The 13,691-nt window shown below is 35.6% G+C and overlaps 1 protein-coding gene across 1 annotated transcript in view; it reads right to left on the reverse strand.

Moving 5' to 3' along the window:
• The window catches only part of LOC128862940 (cGMP-dependent protein kinase, isozyme 2 forms cD5/T2), a 139,002-nt gene extending 130,375 nt beyond the window's left edge, over nucleotides 1-8,627 (reverse strand). Inside the window, exon 1 of the mRNA XM_054101781.1 lies at nucleotides 6,782-8,627. Coding sequence (XP_053957756.1) covers nucleotides 6,782-8,568 — 1,787 coding nt within the window. The 5' untranslated portion in view covers nucleotides 8,569-8,627. The remainder of the gene's footprint in view (nucleotides 1-6,781) is intronic.
• Between the last annotated feature and the right edge of the window lie 5,064 nt (nucleotides 8,628-13,691).

The raw sequence follows: 13,691 nt of genomic DNA on the forward strand, positions 1-13,691 counted from the left end.
GGGAATACAATTAATACACATGGGTTGAAAAGTCCCGGGCCTAATACATACACAACGCAGTGGACGTCCAAATGAGGCGGTAACATCAAAAGTCCACAAAATCGTTCTGAATTATCGAAAAGTGAAGTTGTGTGAATTAGCTGGCATCGTAAAGATATCAAAAGAACGTCTTGACTTTATGTTGCCGCGTTTGCTCATCATTTTGTTTTCTCACGATAACTCACTGTGTCACAAGTCATCTCCCACATCCACCGTATTCGCCAAATTTGCCTCTCAGCGGCTACTGGCTGTTCGCAAGCCTCAAAAAATGTTCGTCGGTAAGAAATTACGCTCGACTGAAGAGGTTATCGCTGAAACTGAGGCCTATTTTGAGGCAAAAGAGAATCGTTCTACAAAAGTGGATTTGAAATGTTAGAGGGGAGCTGAAATGATCAATAAAGCAACATTTGAAAAAAAACCTAATTTATTTATTAGGTCCAGCTCTTTTCAGCCTATGTGTTACTTACACCTAAAACGTTAACTCTCCGAAGAGTTCCGAAAGCCGAGATTGAGTACTTTCTGCAATCCTTCACGCGAGAATAAAGGAGAAATATCGATTTGAACGCCCTAACTGAAAACCAAAAATATTGGATCGACCTACTTATCTACATAGAATAATTTTTATTCAGCGAAAAACTTGCCAAAAATGTTTTCTTCTCTAATAAAATGAGGTAGAAGCTCAAAAAATTGGTTAACGGCTTTACCCTTCGTACAACACAGACGACTTCTGAAGGCACTTTTATATGAAGCAGAAAATTCTCAAAAGTAATTACATTAGTGCGTTTTTTATTTAGCGAAATGTTTTATTTAGTCGAATGCAAACTAGAAAGCAATGCCATTAAGCAATTTTTAATTGCTAATTTTCCGAAAACCTAATGGATGTAGCGTAAATATTTATAATAAAAACAAAATCTACTTTTTGGGAATTTTAACAAAGTGTTAAGACAAAAAGCGAACACTTCCTATAAGAAAACATAAATACGTATGTCTTTGCATACATATATGTATTTGCATGTGTGCCACCAACAAAAAACCGCTGCACGTTTATGGCAACCTGCCGATGTGTCAGCCACCATAGCAAGTCAATATCGATAGCTATAAAAAGGAAATTAGCACTATTAGCAGTGGAACAGCAGCCGCACGTTCAGAAGAAATTGCAGGAAAAAAGTCGTGAAAAAATAATAAATTCCCACAGAATCGTGGCGTTCGCCATGCCGCCAGTTAAGATAAATATTATTGCTTTACGTACAATGTTGCAGTAAAGCAATAGAAGAAAGCAACAAAAAAGAGGCGGTGGTCTAAGCAAAAAGTTATAACTGCAAAGGAAATATATAGTTAGCACACAGATACATTAGGGTGGGGGGGAAAAAATTTTTTTTCTTGATGTGCCAACTAAATTCGTTCTACGGCCAAAGATATGCCAATTTTTTATTTTTTTTTATCATTTCTTTATAATGTTTTTTTATTTATCAATGAATTTGCGTGGGAAAGCTTACTTGTTTCTGATATAAAATTTTTGCGGATCGATGTTATTTCACAAATGTATAAAAAAATGATTCCTAAAATAAAAAAAAACGACATAAATTTCTTGTTTACTTTTAACACTTCTTTACTTTACTATTTTCTCTACATTTCTTTCTTTACTTTTAACATTTCTTTAAATTGTGGATGGTTTTCAGGGTCACTATAACATTTTTTGTTTTCATAAAACATTTTTTGGAGATTTATGAAGGGAAGAGTAGATTAAATAAAGGCGATCTGTAAATATTTTATACTAAATTGACGAAAGCGCATTTTTCCCATGCAAAAAAATTATAAAACCAAAGGAAATAGTTAGCACACATGCGCATTAGGGTGGTTAAAAAAAAAGTTTTTTTTATGCTGTCAACTAATTTCGTTTTTTTGGCTAAATAATTGAGGCGCCAATTTTTTTATTTTGTTTTATTTACTTTTTTATTTATCAATGAATTCCCGAGTGAAAGTTGACTTGTTTCTGATATAAAATGTGTGAAGATTGGTATTATTTAGTTTTCTCTTTTTTTGCTTTTTTTTTCAAAAATATCTACAAAATTATGATAAATAATATAATAATCAAAAAAAGATGAATGTTCTTGTTTTCTTTTTTTTTACTTTTAACATTTCTTTAAATTGTGGGAGGTTTTCAGGGTCATTAAAAAAGTGTTTTCTTTAACAAAACATTTTTTGGAGATTAAATATAGGCGATCTCGTAATTTTGTATACCAAATTGACGAAAAAGTACAATACATTTTTCCCATGAGAATTCAATGGTAATTTCCCAAGCGCTTGCGGCACGGGTAAGTATCAAATAAAAAAAAAATTAAAAAAAAAAACAATATTAAAAAAAAATAAAAAAAATAAATAAATAAAAATATATAAAACAATATAAAGAATTGAAATAAAAAATAAAAAAATTAGGGGCTTCATTTTTTTCGCCTTAGCACAAAAACGCCCCTCAGTAAATGTAAAGTTGCATGAAGGATCAAGAAAAAAAAAAATTTTTTTTGGGCCACCCTAATGTGCTTAGTTATTGTTATTATTCTATAGTACTTTCATAGCCAACGTTAGCCAAGCAGGAAGAGATCGATATTCATGATTCAGTAGAACTGTGCTCCTGTTTGTTGTTTTTTTTTTTAGTTTGGAAAAGCGGGCAACATTGAAAATGCAAATAAAGACACACACATCCATGCATGTAAATATGTATAAGCATATTAAAACATATATGTATGTACTTAAAACATATATTAAAGATACTTATAGTATACCTACATACATCCATACACATACATATGTATGTATTAACATTTTTTTAGTATATTTATTCCCGCGCTGCTTTGTTTGCTGCGGAAATTGTAGAAAACTCAAACGTTCAAAAATAAACGCGAAGTAAAAAACAAATTCAAAAATAAACAAATACACAAAGAACGTGGCACATTTTATTAGCAGCGTCCGCCCACACGTGGCTCTTCGGCCACTAACAAAATGACGAGAGTAAAACTGCACGTTTAAAATACCCACAAATAGTTTAGCGACAGCTGGCAATACAAAAATTTATTAAATTTCCCATAAAAACTATGTTCACTAAAGACATTCGCAATTAATCAGCCGTTAGGAAGTTTATAGGAAATTCCATGGAATATTAAAGCAAAATATTTGCTGAAAAGAAATTTTTATTATTAAAAAAATTGTATTAAATCTCCTCTGAAAAATTGCTGCATCTCCCTCAATTTTGCTCTGATTGCCATGAAACTTTGACATATTACCTTCCAGTAAAAGTGCTCAGCTTTGCCCTGATTGGCTTAAAATTTCGACACGTAATTGCTTTAACCTTTCTATGCAAAAATCATGAAAATCGGTTGTCAAACAACAAAACTGTCAAATCTCCCCTTAAAAATTGCTGTAATTATTAAAAAAAATTTCGCAGGAAAGAATAATTTTTTTTTGCACTAGCTTTGATCATGACTTTTTATATATACAAGTGTGTATTTATTAAAAACAAAAAAATTGTCAAAAGTGAGATTTTGATATTTTTCATAATCTGCATATTCTCACCTTAATATCTAACTTTGGACTCAAATTTTTCTCAAATCTTCGACAAATCTATACTTCTTAAGCGTTCACATGTTTAGGACTACCTTTCCCCGAATCAAAGCTACATAACTCTTGCATTAAGTATATATATATATATATTTTCAATTTATCGGAAATGCCCGAAGCTGAAACTCTATAAAACAATAATAAGGCCTTGCGTTATTTGTGGTTCTGGAACCTGGAAGATGCGCCAGGTGGATGAAGAAACGCTTCACATATTTGAGCTAAAAATCCTCCGCTGCATCCTTCGACCTGTGCAGAAAGATCACGTCAACTATCGCCTACGTTACAACGATGATTTCCTAGCTGAGCTAAACGACTTCCAAATCTCCGACTGCAGCAAACTTCAGCTTCTTAAGGGAGGTGCACATGAGGATGGAGAAAGGACCTTAAAGAAAATGCCAATAAGATCTACAACAGCAACCTGTATGTACCTTATAAAAGGGTGACCGCCCAAGGAAAACTTGAATTCACACAGTTGGGGACGACCCCAAGATATTTCGGTTGAAAAACTCGAGGATGTCTGCAAAGGATCGAGATTCTTGGTCGAAACTATTGAGGTAGACTAAGGTTCAACCCGGACCGTCACGCCAACAAGGATGATGATGAAATGCGCTCAATATATAAGTACATTAGAACTGCTGGTACTTTCCAACACTTAAATTCCTGATTTCAAACATTTAAATTCTAAATTAATTTTAACCGAATAGCAGAGAGTCTCACCACAGTCGGTTCTACGTAGTCGAAATGACGCGGATTTATATTCGGCCAAGGACTGTCACTTCAGCAGCATTCATCGTACATGTGGGGGTAATTTTTATGCAGCTATAACAACAACAACTGACTTTGTGAGTTTTTTAAACGAGTTGTGATTAGTAATTTTCCTGGCACATATCTGCGCGCTTCCTTCCATTAGAGCAATACCCTTAGCACCGGTCTCCCAAGCTTTTTTGAGCCCTGCAACCTGAATAAAGTTAGTTCTCCTTCTGTTTGTTTGGCGCGATAACCGTTTGCGCTAACCGGCGCCAGTTGGGCACACCAAGTGAAGCCAAGTCCTTCTCCACCTAATCTTTCCAACGCGGATGAGACCTTTTTTTCCTCTACTACCTCCACTGGTAGTACAGTATCGCATATTTTTGGAGCTGGAGAAATGTTAGTTAACCTCACAAAATTAGTGAGCCATAAGAGACCTCTTGAGCTTTTGAATTCAAATAAATAACCTGGTAATAAAAGACACTACGACCGCCATAGTCGCGTGGATTGGTACGTGCCTATCATTCGGTAGTCCCCAGGTTAGAAACTCCAGGCATCAAATGTAAGAAAAAGTGTTTTTCTAAAAGCGGCCCTGCTTCTTACAAGCATTCGCAGAACTTGGAATGCAATTCTGCATCCAAAAAGCTTCTCAAGGGTGCTTGGTTGGAAGAGGAGCTCGGTCAAATACCCAACAAAAGATGTGAATATATATCTCACGCATCCCTCGTTCGCTCCTCTCTATTTACAGTCCTTCACACTAATCTAATCGCGTCCGCTTATCACTCGCAAGACATGGATTCAGGAATATCTGACACCAAAATAAAAGAAACAGTATAATTGGCTCATCTTATCACTGAAGCCATCGCAGTATGATTTTCTTAAATTCTACGAAAGAGGCATCACTGATTTCAAATGCCTTGTCATAAATTAGAAATTCATAGAGTGGCATCACTGGGCTCATTCCTAGTGCAATTTCGTAGATTTTTCAAAGAATTTGTTACGACGCTTTTTGGTTGTCGGAGAAAAGTTTCGAAGCAAAATTGTGAAGGATTAACCATTTTTATTTTAGCAAATTATAAAAATCTGGCAAGTTACTAAAATTTGAGTATTAAAATTAATAATTTTTTTCAGTTTTCTTTTTGAAAAATATGAGGTCTGAGGTCAAAAATGTTAACAACGCATATCCAATGCGCTCGGTTCCTGGAATTATTACCAAAAACGCCCAGAACTCAGGTAGAATCACACTCAATGCCACCAAAAAGAAAAGGTGATCAGATTTTGGAAAAATGATGCAGTGGAACTTAATATCAAAGGATCGGCAATTTTCCTTACAAAGTGTAACGAATTTCCCAAGTATTGAAGGCATCTCTTAATATTTTCCGCTTTATTTTACGTATTCTTAAACGGTTCTGCCCTTCTTAATTCAAAAATATTTTTTTACCGCACTACATATTTATTTTAGACGCAAGAAAAGGCAAATAACGCAAAGAAAAAATTTGTAAGCTAAAACTTGTCTGTTTATTTTTGGGCAGGTGGTGACGAAACTTCAAAATTTGAGTCTGTGAGCACTTTTTTCGAGGTCAGACGGATGTAGTGATGGCAACTTTTTCGCAGTCGCAAGAGAAGGAAGGTTCCATTTGTGTGGTGTGGAAGATTCTATTTTGGAAACAACATCAAGACGCACACCACACATGGAAGAAGAAGCTCATCCAAACACCTAACAGAAGTGTACGCGCCAATTATTTTTTTATTTGTTTTAAGGGCAGCTTGTATTCGCAATTTTTCTACGATGGACTCAGTGTTAAATTTCAGTCAGTGAAAAGCCTCACGCGTAATAGCTGCTCATTTGTGAGACCTTATGAATTGCAGAAGAAGGCCGGTCTATCTTTTTACATTCAAGAATCTTCTCTAGTCAAAGTCGAAAGCTCGCTTGAGTTAGTCGATGGTGGAATTGAAAATATTTAAACAGCAACGCGTCAGTCATTTGCTACAGCTGTGAGTCTAGAAAATTAGGTGCTTTGCAGTTAAAATATATTATTTATTTAGGATTTCTAAACCGCCAAGATGGCACAACTTATGCTCGGTTCTGCGTGCCTTGGAGGACCTGGATTTATAACTGGCCAAGTACTGTTGCTTCAGCAGCATTCCCTAAAAATGTATGGATTATCTTTTATGCTGTTACAATAAGAACACCATTAACGATTTATGCCAGTTTCAGGCAAAAAGTTTGAAGGTTCATTTTGCATTTTGAATCACTTCCTGTTCTTTGATTTTTATAAACTATTCAAAATACATAAATCTTATACCCTTCCACTCATCTCTATACACCCAATAATATACAGTAATAATACTTTTTTGAACATTTCACTTTCTCACTCACCTCTCATCCTTATCGTATTTCGGCAATGCGCCCGGCTCCAGCAAGACGGAGGATTCACTTTGCGGCTCCGCCGAAATGCCTTGCGCTCGCTGCCGCTGATAGGCCTGACCACTTTTCCGCTGCTGCACACTGGCGCCCGGTGTGGTGGCCGTGCTAGCATGACGACTAAATGGAAACACACTTTGAAATTTGTCCAGATGTGATTTCAACTCGGCGATTTCTGTATCCTTTTGTTGTAGCGCGCGTTGCATCTCCTGAATTTTCAGTTCTTTCGCCTGAATAATCTGCATGAAGCGTTCCTCCTGCGGCGACGTTGGCACATAACTATTATTGAGTATATTCATTGTGGCTGAGGAATCGAGTAGTGAGTTTATGGACGAGTTGCCCGTTGCCATCGCATTGGTGGCAGGTGAGGCGTTCGCGCCTGCTATGCACATTCCTTGCATTTGTTCGTTGAGCAGTTTTTGCTGTTGTGCCACACAATAGTCGGCCACTGATGGCGCAGCGTATAGTTGTGGTGGTGTACCGACTACAAAGGGCGTACCACCTTGCGCAACAGCAGCGGCGGCGGCCGCAGCAGCAACAGTTCCTGGCGCGTTCGTATTCAAAAACAGTCCCTGTGTCTGGGCTTGCAACTGTTGCAGCTGGTGATAGCGCTGTTGCAATTGCAGTTCCTGTTGTTGCAGCGAGTTTATTTGCGGAGCGCCGGTCGTCGGTACGGTACCGTAAATCAAAGTTTGCGCGATAACGTCTTGTTGCAGTGGTAACGTAAACGTACGTATTCCGCCCGTATTGCTACCGAGTCCGGTGAGCGCGGGCAAATTATTGTTGTTCACCAGTCCCAGATCGGGTTGGAACTGAAAGTTGGCATTCGGCTCCTGCTGCATGGTGGCTGTGTTTTTGCTCGATTCAACAGCGTCTGCCTCTCTCTCAGTCTCCGCGTCTGTTTCTTCTTCGTTAGCGATAACGCCGTTGGCCGTGACGTTGTCCGTGCCGTGACGCAGAACGGCACTATGTGCGGCAGATGTGCTTGTAGTGGTTGCGGAGGCGTTCGGGTCGGTATGCGCAATGGAGATGCTGCTTTCTCGCACCTCGTTCGCGTTTGTTTGCGCTAGGCAATATTTGCCGCTGCTGCCTCTTAAACTGTTGCCAATGCCACTGTCTGTGCTATTATTAAATTGACTATATTCCTCCTCCTTCTCAACGATATTTGTGGCTGTTGTGGATTTTTTTCCAATAATTGTTGTTGACTTTTGGCGAAACGATTGTCGCTCTTCCGCAGCTATGGATGCCGCCAAAGTATCTGCGGTTGCTGATTCGCCTGTCGTTGTGGTTGTTGGTGTTGTTGCTGTGACCGCTAGATCGGCTAAATTTGCATACAACGCGTTGATATCTTTAGTGGGTGGTGGAGCAGTTGTGCTTTGCGTGCCGTTGAGATTTGTCGCTGAAAGCGCGTCGTTTTTCGTCGACGCTCTGCACGACGGTGGATCTAAGGCGTTAAGTGTAGTACCCGGACCAAAGGGTGCAGTGGTATTATTTGGATTACTATTACCGTTACTCGTGATATTGCTATTGGTAACTGTCCAAGGTGTAATTGTGTGTTGGGCGGGATTCAAATTATGATTATTACTGGATGGCGGTTTGGTCGTTATGACATTCCGCTTGCGTTGCTCATTATTGTTCTGTAATCGATCGGGCGGCAGTGAATGCGGTGAATCACTATCACTATACTCTGTGTTGGCTGGCCTCTTGGTAGCGAAGCACAGCCGGTCAAAACAAATGCGCATTCAAGCGATTTTTCTGACTCGCTGCGAGAGAAAGCAAAATGGACGTGACGACAGCAGCCCTGCAGAAATAACAACAGAAAAGAGAGAAAAAAGAAAAAAAGCAAATATATAAGTAAATTTAAAGAAAATATGAATGTAAATAAAAAATATTTAACAGATAAAGCAAACAAATAAGTATAGAAAGAAAATAAATGACTGAATAATGAGAAAATAATATTCCCAAAAATTATCCACCCTGACAGTTTGCAAAATTACGCGGAAGCTTTTATTTGCGAGCTTACGTGTCTCGAAAATACGTTGGCAATTAATTGCCATTAGATTACGCAGAAGAAAACAATATAAAAAGATACAAAAAAAAAAAAAATTAATAAATAAATTTGAAAAATACTAGACATTAAATATTGATCCCATTTGAAGAAAAAGTATTTTTAATGGCATACACGCGCCATATTCTCAATTAAGACAGTGGGTTGCTTGCAGTCTGATTGGCTTGGGCTTGGGCTTGCAATGCCTAGCTTTTTAGAAAATTATAAATACTTCGCTTGTCTTGATCCGCTTAGGCACACAAAGTCAATGAAATTAGGATTGTAAAATCCACGAAATTATTTGAGTTTAGTTTATTTACTTTTTTTCATTTATTTATTTCATAAATTAAAGTAAATCACAAATAGATTACCAAAAAGTGAAAAGTAATAATGATTTACAATAATAGTGTAAATATACAGCTATAGTAAAAAAGAAAGACTAACTATGTACAGTTTAAAAAATTTAGAACCATATTTAGTTTAAAGTTAAAACTCTTACGAGAATTGGAGAATACCACCTTGATGAAAAAACTCCCAGAATAACCGCCACGTGACGCTCTAAGTCAATTGATTTGAATTCTACTTTTTTTTTGATCAGTTGCCACATCTGTGATTGACATTCCTACCAAACTTGTATAGCCATTCCTTGACATTTGTAAAAGTTAGGTCGTTTTGAGTAAATTCACCTCTAAAAATGAAATTGAACTTGCACCAACGAATTTGTATTAAATGTTGCGTAAAAATGGGTTCAATGGTGCAAAAACTTTAGAAATATTGGGAAACTGTTTCAGTGAGGTTCCGGCTGTTACAAAGCAGCTGTTTGCGAGCCGCAGAAGAGACTCCATCGAGGATGAAGAAAGTAGTGGCAGGCTATCGACAACGAAAACGGATGAAAGCATTAGTAAAGTGAAAGAAAAGTTGATTAATAACCGCAAATTAATTATCAGAGAGAACTGGCAGAGTACTTGAATATTGCTTATAGATCCATTTAGGGCATTACAGTTAATGATCTGGGTTTGCGCCATGTTGCTGCAAAGTTAGTCCCAAATAACATGGAATTTCACAATTATTTATTTCTTTTTAAAAGTTATGAAATCTCTAGCAGTTCGTTCAATGTGAAGCAAATTCATTCAAATCTTACAAAAATATTGTATTTAAAAGTATCCTAAACTAAATCCTATCTAAAAATTCAGCGATTGCTATCTTCCACACTTTTTTTTAAATATTTTTGAAAGCCACTTGACCCTTAAATTCGTCTTAAGTATTACTAAAGGTTTGACAATTTTCATTCAAATTAGAATACGAATACATCCGGGATATTTTGAAAATTTTGATGACATTTTTTGACCCAAGGTAAAAAGCTTCTTGAATTTTAAGCGAATCTAAATATTTATTCAATTTTTTTAAATTATTATTTTATTATACGAGTATATAAAACCATTAAATCTTAAATGAATAAACAATTTTAAAGAAAGCCGCTGTAGAATCCTACACTTAAATCAGCTTCAAAAGTTTTGAATAGTTAACAAGTAATTCTAAAAGCATGGACCATGAAATAGGTAAAGCTTATCTATTTAAAAAATTATTCATTTGAAAAAACTATCCATTTGACAAAAATTATCCATATGAAAATAATATCAATTTAAGAAGAGTATCTAATTGTTAAGATTATCCATTTGAAAAAATTATCCATTTGACAAAATTTATCCATATGAAAATATTATCCATGTCACAATAAATCAATTTAAGAAGATCATCTAATTGTAAAGATTATCCATTTGAAAAAATTATCCCTACGAAAAACTGATCCATTTGACAAAAATTATCCATATGAACAAAATTATCCATATGAAAATAATATCCATATAAAAAGAGTATCTATTGGTAAATATTATGTATTTGAAAAGGTTATTTGAAAAAAAGTATCCATCTGAAAAAATTATCCATATGAAAATAATATCCATTTAAAAAATGTATCCATCTGTGAAGATAATTTATTGGAAAAACATTATCCGTTTAAAAAAAGTATCCATATGAATATATCCATTTGACAAAAATTATCCATTTGAAAATACTATCCATTTGAAAATACTAAGTATTTAAAAAGGGTTTTTGTAGAGATTATTTATTATTTATAATTATCCACTTTAAAAAATTATCCATTTTAAAAAATTATCCGTCTGACAAAAATTATCCATATGAAAATATTATCCATTTAAGAAGAGTATCTATTTCTAAAGATTATCAATTCGAAAAAATTATCCATTTTAAAACATTATCCGTCTGACAAAAATTATCCATATGAAAACATTATCGATTTAAAAAGAGCATCTATATAAAAGGTTATCCATTTGAGAAAATTATACCTTTCAAAAAATTATCCTTTGGACAAAAATTATACATTTGATAAAAATTATCCATATAGAAGTAATATTCATTTAAGAAGAGTACCTATTTCAAAAGGATGTCCATAAAAAAATTATACATTTGAAAAAATTATCCATTAGGAAATACTAGCCATTTAAGAAGGTACCTATTTCAAAAGATTATCCATTTGAAAAAATAATCCATTTTAAAAATTATCCATTTGAGGTTATTCACTTAAAAAAATTATCCATTGACAGTACAGCGTCCAGTGCTTTTACGTGAGTACCTGCTGGCGACAGCTTAAACCCACGGTACCCAAAGGCACACGGATCAAAACAATGCGTTGATCAGCGCCCCCAAATGCAAAAAGCATTTAAGGTACCAATTGGCAGTGTGGCATGGACACACTAACCGCCTTGGTAGGGCTAGAGGCCTACCCATACCTCTGCCGTTCTGAGGACCATTGACAGTACAGTAAGATGGTACATACGTATGTACATATTAGTAAACACATCTCTACTTTATTCAGAAGTTATGATTGACAGAATTATAGTTGAAGGCGGTGGATATTTCAACCATCTTCAGATATTCTTGCCTTCCCAAGTATTTCAACATCTGATGGCTATCAGCAAAGCCGCCACAATGGTAATTCTAATGCGATACTCGGAGGGTAGTCAGGTGTAATAAAATACCTGTATAAATAAAAAATAGTTGACAACGTACAGATCTGTTACTAACGAAATGATTGAGGCGTAGCGCGCAAAAACGGTATGAGCTCCAGCCCATTGCGACATACAGCGAAAGTCGTAGGCTGCTGAGCTTGTGTGACTCGACGCAAACCTCGCGATAGAGGCATAACTGTTGAGCTAAGAACACTCATGAAAGCCTCTGGTATCTGAAAAGACTTACTAAAGTAAATATGGTATGTAAATGTCGTGAGGAGTCTATCTGTAAAGTTGCCAGATAGCTGAGGCCGGCACTCAGTGCGAAAAGTACTGATCTCGTATTGATGCTAAATAAGCGCAATATTGGTTTAAAAACATTGCTTGCTAAAGGATATTGTCTGAATAGGTGTTCAGCACACGATTTTTGTAGAAATTGAATTGTTAAGACGAGGGAGAGTAGGAGACGATTTTGTAACTTTTGTGCCAGTTACCTGCTGTTGCTTGGCGAGGACGTCCTACTTTACGTAAACAATTTTCGATAAGTGGAAATCAGATCTTCAAAACTTTATGGTAAACTGGAAGTGGTAAGCGCTTTTTACTCATACAGCATCACAATGTGACAAGAGTCTTAACTTAACAAATGTAAGTAAATATGTAAATGCTGCTTAAGAAATATATTTTGAACACAATAAAGATTCAAATTCAATTCTAATATTTACTCCAAAACCACTCATGTAGCTTGTCATTTTAACACACACTTATACCCCCACTTGTATGTTGTTATGTGCAAGTACATAAACAGAACATTAACGGAAATTTTCCAACAAAAATTACACCGATTAATCAGCATTGCTATTGAAATTAAAAATAGCAAACTAAATGTTATTCCAATTAAAATGCCTACGCTTTTGCTTTGGTCTAGGCGCAGCAGACAGGCAGCCGACAAAGAGGATCGCAGGCGAACTGATAATAATAAGCGTACGAACATGCGAATGTGTGTGGATGTGTGCGTTCTAGAGTAGGCCAGCATTGTTCGCAATTTCGTAATTATGCATGAGCTGGTAGGTACGAGCGAGTAGACATATGAAGTAATTGCTCGCTCCATTTATTTATCGCAAATTTATACACAGTTAACTGCCTAACTGCCTAGCTGACTGGATGAATGCTTGACTGCAAAAAAAAAACAAATAGAAACAAAATCACAAAAATACAAAAACAAGCACGCACAAAAACATAACAATGTTGCGCGACTTTTTCCTATTTTTTGTTGTTATGACTATAACATTTTCTGCTGTTCAAGTATACTAACTTCCTACTTTTCAATGTCAGTGCAATGTTTTACATTCGCAACCGCAAAGCTGGAGGAGCGCACAAATAAAACGCCTGTCAACGGGGCGTTTGTTGGCTGACAACTAATTTCAGAAGGCAGATAGTGCCAAATGCGACACACCTTGTGGGGTGCGAGGTAAATGCATGTGCATGTATGTATCTGTATTAGCAGGAATTTGTGTATGTATATGTATACGGATACACGAAATGACATTTAAGAGAAAATCTTATATGCAGATTAAATAAAAAAAAGAAGTTAATAATGTGAAAGAAAATATAGGAAAATTAAATAAAATGAAGTATAAAGATAAATTAATAAATAAATGAAAATAACATAAAACTAATAAAAGTAAAATAAAGTATAAAGAAAAACTAATAAATAAATAAATAAAAATAACATAAATTTGATAAAAAGGCAACGTAATCATTTTAGGAAACTAGGGTTATTAGAAACAAG

Source organism: Anastrepha ludens, chromosome 5 (assembly GCF_028408465.1).
Source record: "Anastrepha ludens isolate Willacy chromosome 5, idAnaLude1.1, whole genome shotgun sequence".
Classification (NCBI taxonomy): Eukaryota; Metazoa; Arthropoda; class Insecta; order Diptera; family Tephritidae; genus Anastrepha; species Anastrepha ludens.